Genomic DNA, 7,915 nt, shown 5'->3' with positions numbered 1-7,915 from the left:
GCGCAGAGGAGCGCGCCGCCGCCCGCAGCACGCGCGCGAGGTCGTTCGCGCCCCACTCCCCCGCCGGCCGCGCCGCCGCCGCCGCGCGGTATGCCGCCAGCCACGGGGCCGGCGGCGCCGCGCGCAGCGCGCCGAGCGACGCGCCGAGCGCCCCGAGCTGCGCGCAGCTGTACGCATGCAGCCGCGGCTGCGTCGCCGCCCAGAGGCCCTCCCACCAGTCCTCGGGCGGCGGGTAGCCGATCGCCGCGAGGGCGGCCAGCGCCTCAACGGTTGCCGCCGGCGCCGCGCCGTAGCGCCGCCGCGCGACCTCCGACAGCCACGCGCGCAGCCACGGCGCGTGCGGCCGGTACCCGATCCGCGCGACCGCCGCGAGGGAGCCCGTCAGCGCGCGCTGGCCGCACTGCTGCAGCCGCGCGGCGTGCGCCGACAGCAGCGCCTCCAGGACTGACGCAGGCGGGCGCAGGCGCAGCCAGGCGGCGGCCCACAGCAGATTGTACAGCTGTTGGTCGCTCAGCCGCGCCGCGCGCGCCCCCAGCTCAGTGCACAGCTCCTGCTGCCACCCAGGGTCCAGGTGTGGCAACCGCTGCCGCCCTCTCTGCTCCTGCTGCTGCTGCTGCTGCAGCTGCTGCTGCTGCTGCTGCTCGACAAGCACGCCAGCCGCCCAGACGCAGTTGCAGAGCTGCTGGTCAGTCATGAACGTCAATTTGCCGCGGGTGATGCCAAGCAGCACCTCTGCGCAATCCACCAAGACAGCTCCCCCGGCGTCGGCTGCGACGGCCCTGTCCAAAGCGCCGCCGGCGACAGCTGCCACTGGATCGACGTTGCTGCTGCTGCTACTGCTGCTGCTGCTGCTGCTGCTGCTGCTGTTGCTGCTGCTGTTGTCGCTTTCGGGGCTTGAAACCCCCGCCATGCTGCTGTTCACTTGTGGGTCGGTGCCGCTGCTTGTACTACTGCTGACGGTCGGGGAGCCCCAGGAGCTGCCATCTGCACCCGCATGGTCAAGGGGGGTGCTGCCGGCGCCGCTGGCGCCGCTGCCGCCGACGCGCCGCAGCCGCAACAATGTCGCCAATGACCACAAGCTCATGGACAGCGCCTGCTTGCCCAGCCTCTGCCGCCCCTGCTGCTGCTGTTGCTGTCTTCGATGCCGCTCCTGCTGCTCTTGTCGCCCCTCCTGCTGCTCTTGTCGCCCCTCCTGCTGCTGCCACTGCCCCTCATGCAGTCCGCCTTGCCCCAGCCAGCCAGGGTTGCGCTGCAAATGACTCCGATGCTGCTGCGTCGCGTCGCTGCCGGCCCCATTGCCGCCACTGGCGACGCACAACTCCTCGCCTCGCGCAGCGTGCAATTCGTCGCCTGCCAGCTCAGACAGCCTCTCCGTCGCCGCTCGCAAGAATGTCGAGGTCGGGAAATGGCCGGCCCTGGCGCAGCCCCAAAGCAGGTTGGCCACCGCTTGGTCGCTCGCGCGCGGCAGGCCGGCCGCAGCCGCCGCCAGCAGTCCATCGTACCAGCCCACCCTCCCGTCGGCGGGCGGCGCCGCGCCCAGCTTCGCCAGCGCCCACACCGCGTTGCTGGCGCCCTGCGGCGTCAGGCGCGGCGTTACGCCCGGCTGCCCCAGCCGCGCCACCACGGCCGCGACGAGCAGCCGCTCTTGGCTGCCAGACACAGGGCTGCCGCCGCCGCCGCCGCCGCCGCTGCTGCTGCTGCCAGCGCTGCCGCCGGCGGCAGTTTGCTGCGCGCCGCCCATCTCCAGCTCTGCCAGCGCCCAAAGGGTCACCGACAGCTGCTGCGCGTCGAACTCCCCCAGGCGGCCGCTTGCCAGCGCCGCCCAACGCGCGAGCCATGCGCGTGTCGCGCCGTGCGCCTGCTGCAGACTCGCGGTTGCCCAGAGGATGTTGGCGAGCCCCCGCGCGTCGCACTCTGGCAGCAGCGCGTCCGCGACGAGCGCGGCGCGCTGCACAAAGGCCGGCAGCTGCCCCGCCCCGAGCGCCGCCGCGCGCCGCGCGGGCGGCAGGCGCGCCACCAGCTGCGCGGCGTGCGTCAGCAGGGCGCTCGCGTGGAGCGCGTTGAGGCGGCGCGCTTGCTGCTGCTGGCGCTCGAGCAGGCTGTCCAGCTGCTCCCAGCTCCCGCAGCCCTTGATCGCGGCCGTCAGCGCTCGGTCGTCCAGTGGCCGCGGCCGCCGCCGATGGGCTGCCGCCGGCGCCGCCGCTCCATCAGCACCAAGGCCGCGCTGAGTGCTGGCGCCGTCATCGCCGGCACCGTCGGCATCCTGGTCTGAGGGCCCAAACCCGCCAGCGGCAACCGGACGGGGCGAAGGCCCCCGCCGTCCAGCGGCCTGCAAAACAGACAGGGATCGTAGCAGCAAGGGTCAGCTGTTGGTGGCTGTTCAAGTTTCATTGAATTTCACAATGTTCCTCAACCATTGAGCCTGCCAACGTGGAGCCCACTTGACATTCTGGGAGCGCAACCGCACCTGATGCGACGCCGCATGCTCTCGCAGCAACGCGCGCCCGGCCGGCGAGCATGCCGGCAATGCTTGACATCTGCAGGGCAAGGTTGAAGCATATCAATGTGAGACGGCAGGCTGAAATGTATGTTGAACGCAGGGCCAATGGTTGATGCAGCACCGAAAGTAATTGAAGCACCCATCGCTGCGCCAAGTGATCAGCGTTGATTGCTGGACGCACCTAGCCGATGAATCGCATCCTATCAGCACGCTGTTGCTTGCCCTAGCGCGTTGGAGGGGTGCAGAGTGCGGCCATCCCAGCCACATGCGCTCTGTTCCTTTTCACGCCTCCATGAGCAAGCCCAAATAATCCGTCTCAGTAGCAATTGAAATTATCAAGCCGTCCTGCTGCTGTCGCTGCTGCGCTTGGATGATCACACTGGGCGCGCGGTGCATGAACGTTTTTCGATGCTAAGAGCTTACACAAGTGAAATTGGCTCCATTCCCTGAGATTGTCGATGCAGCTGGACGCACAATCATGCCAAAGAGGGTGTGGCAGCTGCGCAACCTGCTCTCTCCGTGGCTGAGGCTCATGTTGTTGTGGTGCTGCCGGTGTCACCGGGACCACGCCAGGCCTTGGACGTCGCTGCGACCTCTGCCACTCTGCATCTTCTTCTCTGGTACACCGCACTCCACGTTTGTTGCTGGCATGGCTCTCTCTTCGCTCTCTACCAGCCAAGCCTTGGTCAACGTGGTCAGCTCCACAGCACCACCCATGGTCACGTATATCGGACTGCCAACATATCAGGCAAAAGTCCCACCAAAATTGGAAAGGGCATCGATATCGGTCTCAGCATTGCGTCTTTCATCGCAGCCGGCTGTCTGCTGTCTTGTCGCACGTGGTTGCAAGAGGGTAAGGGAGGAAAGGGTAAGCATGCGAGGACATCCTTGCACGTGATCCGCCGCTGCAACCACTGCATAATTTCAACTTGTCGTGTGGAGAGTGATTGGTTACACATGCACAATCACACGCCCCAGCACAAATCCACCAACATTCGACAGGCATGGGCCCTTGGGGAAGGCATGCTGGTACTGCACTGTGCACGGTGCCACCAGGGTTTCTCAAAGCCACAAGACACGCGGTTTCAAGGCAGCTGGAGCCGATGGGGCGGCATGGCGGTGCCAGCCCTGCCAAGAGTGCCCTCCAAGAGTGTGTACAGCAACGCCCGTCACTCAACAGGCGTAAGTGCACCATCGCACGCTGACTCGCAGGAACACATGCGCACGAAAGCACGCGTGCGTGAGCAAAGCATTGTTCAGTCGAGTAGTTGTTTGCAGCCTGAGCATGATCCCTGGCGCCGGCATTGCCGTAATGAGGGATCTGTTGCAAGGCACTCCCATCAGCAGGGTGACTTCGGCTCGTCCGTCCATGCACGCAGAACAGGGGTGCGTTTGTATCACCTGGTAGAATGGGCAACGCAGGCGCCGGGCAGCGCCAGGCTGTTGGAGCCGTCGCAGCTAGGCCCGGCGCCCTCTCTGACTGCCCGACGGCCTGCAGCTGATCAGGCGGTTGGCCGCGGGACCGTCGCACTCGCACGTTCGCACGCTCGCGACCTCTCCCCTTCCTTCCGGAAAACAGTCACCAAATCTAGCAAGAGCAGCCCCGGGCGAGGGCGCGTCCGACGTCTCAGCAGAATGCGGCTTGTTTGGAGAACAAGATTATTCCAAACCGTAATGTTGTATGGCGGAGCCCCCAACAAAGCGCACGCACAGATCGCCCGCCGGCCCGGCTGCGCAGCAGGCACGGCGGGTGACTCGGTAAGGACAGTATTGCCAGCGACTTCAGAGCAGGCGCGAGCTTGCAGGTGGCCACGGACACGAGTGCTGGGGTGGGGGGATGGGGCCGGCTGTGGGGCCGCCATCCCGACGGCAGCGGTCCCCGGGAGGAGACCGCCGCTGCCAAATGAGAGGGTTTCAAACGAAAGATTGGCAGGCCAACAGTATGCCCCCAAGGGTATGTGGAAAATGCCTTGGGCCGAGTGCACGGGGAGAGCGCGCGCCGGCCGGCGCGGCGGCGGAGGATTGGCTGGGTTCTGCGAAAGCTTGCGGCGGCGGGGCGCGGCGCTTCTCGGCGCGTGCGCACGCCCGCATCGTGCCGGCCCTGGCGATGCCAGTGGAACCAGGGACAGCGGGGCAGGCGGCGCCCAGATCGGCCGAGGAGGCAGGCGGCCGCACGGTTCAGGTCGGCGCGGCCCCTGCATCCAGGCCCTCTCGTGTACATCAAGTGGGCGGCTCACTCGTCATCCTCCCAGGACGCAAACAGCCCCGCCTGCTGCATGTGCAGCACGCGGCGCGCGACCTCGTCGAAGGAATGGACGTCCTGCCCCCACAGCCAGGCGGTCACGCCGGCATCCCTGTGCGCGCGTCAAGTGGGGGGGGGCAAGATTAGCTGCGCGTGTCGGGCAGGTGCTGCGACCACACATGTGTAAGAAAGCCAGAAGCCGTGCTTTCAAACTCGCCAAAGGCTGGGAGAGGGGGGGCGGCGGCGGCCGTCGCCCCGTTTCATGCGCACCCACGCCGCTGAATCGCGCGCGCCGCAACCAGCTGGCGCGGCCGCGCACAGGCCAAGCTTCAGAGAGCGGGCACGTTGCGCATTCAGCAACAAGCGCTCTTTCAACCCGACCGACCATGGTGGCGCACCTGCCACCCCAGACGTCGTTGCGGCGGTCGTCACCAACGTGAATGCACTCAGATGCCTTGACGCCCAGCTGCTGCACGGCCGCCTCGAATATGATGGGCGACGGCTTCTCGGCGCCCACCTCTGCGGGCGCACGGGTCAAGTCAGGTGGAGGGGCACCAGGGTGCGGGGCGGCGTGTTGAGGGGTCGTCGTGAGCCTGCGCCCGCCGCTTTCAACTGCTTGCTTGCTGCAGCCATGAGCAGGCGCTGCAGACGCGTTTGTACACGCGCCGCGGCGTCCGCAGGCCCGCGGCCCTCGTCGCCGAGCAACACGCCCGGCATGGCCTTGCCACGGGTCCCCCTGCTCCCCGCTGCCGCCGCAAGCCCCCTCTTGCCGCACCCCCTTGAACCCCCGCCTCCCCTGGGCCGCACCCGCGGACACGACGATCGCGTGGAAGAGGTGGTCGACCCGCAGCGCGCGCAGCACGGGCCGCAGCCGCGTGTCGAAGTTGCTGCACACCGCCAGCTTGACGCCCGACGCCCGCAGGCGCGAGAGCGCGGCGGCGGCGCCGGGCGCGAGCGTCCAGGCGCGGCCCTCGGAGTAGTATTGGTATATGTCCTCAAAGACGGCCTGGTTGGTGGAGCCGACGGACAGCGCCACGACGCGGCGCCAGAAGGGGCGGGCGTCGTCCACGTACCGCAGGCTGCTGCCGCCCCATGGCATGTTGTAGGCGCTGGGGGGGCGAGGAGGCGGGGAGGGGGGGCGATCCAGCGGATTCAGGGGTTTCAGAGAGCGGGGGAGGCAGGGAACAGGCCAGTCCGGGTTTGACAACTGCCAGTAGCGGCGCCCAGTGCTGGTGCGTGGATGTTAGCAGAGCGCGGCGGCGCGCGCGCATGTAACGGGCGTCTGCTGCAGGCGTTGGCGCCAAAAGGTGCCCAGCGGCTGCGGCTCGGGCGCGCGTGTGAACAGTGCGCGTGTGCGTGCGCCCGGCCGCGGGCGCCAGAGTCGCTTGCCCACCGGCGGAAGTTGTCCAGCACCTCGCGCTCGCTGAGCTGGATCTTGACCCCGTGCTTCGCGGCCGCCCTCAGGTAGACCTCAGTCACCGGTTCGCTGGGGATCAGCAGCGTGCCGGCCGCGTCGACCTGGGGGCGGCACGCCGTCAGGAGGGGGGGAACGGCATGGTGGTTGTGGGTAGTAGCAACCAGCGGCTGCACGGTCAGCGAGCAGGCAAGCGCCGGCGCGCGCACGGGGAAGGGGGGGGGGGCAGGAGGACGGACGGAATGCATAGCCCATAGCATGCGCGACGGGCGTACCAGCAGCGCCCTGATCCTCGGGGACGGAACGTCAAACATGAAGGGGCGCGAAAATGCGGATGCGGCGGTCGCTGTCGCGGCGTTGGAGATGGCTGTTTGCGCCGACGCCTGGCTCGCGCCACTACTGCTGCTCAAAGCTCTGAATTGGCTGCTGCAATGCTGCTCCCAGGGGCCCCCGCGGCCTGCAGCAACGAGGGCCGCGCTGCCAGGCTGGAGATTTGTCAACGACAGGGCCCGACCAAGGGCAAACACGTGTCTTGAAGACATCTTTACGTCCCCGCAGCGCCCACGCTCCTGACACGACGCAGGACGATGAGATTCGCGCCTGAGTGTGTTGGCGCCTAGGCCCCTCAATCGCTGCTTATAGGCTGCATTGTGACATTCGTTGTTGGGATGCGGTGGGGTGTTCCTATTCCTATGTACAAGACGCAGACCAGCTGCCGAGCCTGCGGTGTCACCCGCACCCGTTGCCAACGCTCGGTTCAACACACAAACACACAAAACCAATACGATATTTGCAGCGGGTGCGGTATACTCCTGTATATTGCATAGGACGGGTGCTATCTTCTTATACACCTGGTCTGAACCCGTCATTTCTGATCGCAAGCTGCTCGCCGCAAAGCGCGCGACTCTTCAAGCCAGGACCAATGATGCTACGGAGCTCAATGACGCATCGTGGGGTGGCTAGCAGCGGCACATCTGCTTCGGTGATGCGAACGCAGCGGGCGGTGCCGTGCGCTGCTGCTGGTGCGCTGTCTGCTGTGCCCCCTGCGGACCAACACCAGCCTGGCCTTCTGAACCTGGCTTGCATCGGCTTACAGACAGAGCACGTGCTGTTGAATTTCAACAAACAACGCGCCTGACCAATGTTTGCCTGAGCGGTCGGCGCCGCGCCTTGTGTGGACGGCATGTGGTGCAACGCGGCGCCACGTGGCCTACAGTCCGTGGCCTAAGCGGGGATCACAATCCTTTGCACCCGCAGGCAGCGGCTTTGGAAAGACCGCCAGCAAGAAGAAAGTGGACCTGTCCGGCGGCATAGCGATCCCGGCTCCCAAAGAGAAGAAGGAGAAGGCGGCCCCGCAGCAGCAGCAGCAGCCCCTCGACCCCAAGCAGGCGGCGGCGGCAGCAGCCGCAGGCGGCGGCAGCGACTGGGCGGTGGTCGGCAAGGTGGCAGAGCTGTTTACGCTGGAGAAGCCGAGCAAGGCGATCATCCTGCCCAGCGGCATCAAGCTCTGCGTGTACAAGTTTGGAAACAAGGCGAGCCCACCATCACACGCGCATGCGCTGCGATGCACGGCCCCCGGAGGGGGGACAGCAGCGGCGCGGCCACGGCTCGACCCGCTGCGTTGGCCGAGCCGTGCGCGCCCGCTGCCTGGGAGGGGCGCACCGCCGCCTGCATGCCCTCCATTTGTGCCAGCCGGCGCTGCGCGCCCCCGGCCCCTGACCCCGTCGCCCGCAGCCGCACCCCTCTCCCCTCCGACCCG

General features: G+C 67.2%; 3 protein-coding genes across 3 annotated transcripts; 1 reads left to right on the top strand and 2 right to left on the bottom strand.

The window, feature by feature from the left end:
- Positions 1-1,358: 1,358 nt before the first annotated feature.
- Positions 1,359-2,519, bottom strand: MNEG_11656 (hypothetical protein; the record flags this gene model as incomplete). Its single annotated transcript, XM_014039874.1, has 3 exons — positions 1,359-1,415; positions 1,511-2,268; positions 2,468-2,519. The coding sequence occupies 3 exons, from the start codon at positions 2,517-2,519 to the stop codon at positions 1,359-1,361; spliced, it is 867 nt and encodes a 288-aa protein (XP_013895328.1).
- A 2,214-nt stretch (positions 2,520-4,733) lies between these two features.
- On the bottom strand, positions 4,734-6,470 carry MNEG_11655 (hypothetical protein; the record flags this gene model as incomplete). The annotated part of the gene is made up of 5 exons (XM_014039873.1): positions 4,734-4,854; positions 5,141-5,261; positions 5,550-5,851; positions 6,136-6,260; positions 6,432-6,470. The coding sequence occupies 5 exons, from the start codon at positions 6,468-6,470 to the stop codon at positions 4,734-4,736; spliced, it is 708 nt and encodes a 235-aa protein (XP_013895327.1).
- A 608-nt stretch (positions 6,471-7,078) lies between these two features.
- MNEG_11654 (hypothetical protein) lies at positions 7,079-7,875 on the top strand (the record flags this gene model as incomplete). The annotated part of the gene is made up of 3 exons (XM_014039872.1): positions 7,079-7,178; positions 7,414-7,667; positions 7,849-7,875. The coding sequence occupies 3 exons, from the start codon at positions 7,079-7,081 to the stop codon at positions 7,873-7,875; spliced, it is 381 nt and encodes a 126-aa protein (XP_013895326.1).
- Positions 7,876-7,915: the final 40 nt, after the last annotated feature.

This window comes from Monoraphidium neglectum (assembly GCF_000611645.1).
Source record: "Monoraphidium neglectum strain SAG 48.87 unplaced genomic scaffold scaffold02848, whole genome shotgun sequence".
In the NCBI taxonomy this organism is placed as follows: domain Eukaryota; kingdom Viridiplantae; phylum Chlorophyta; class Chlorophyceae; order Sphaeropleales; family Selenastraceae; genus Monoraphidium; species Monoraphidium neglectum.
The sequence above is the reverse complement of the archived record's forward strand: the minus strand, read 5'-3'. Positions and strand labels throughout refer to the sequence as shown.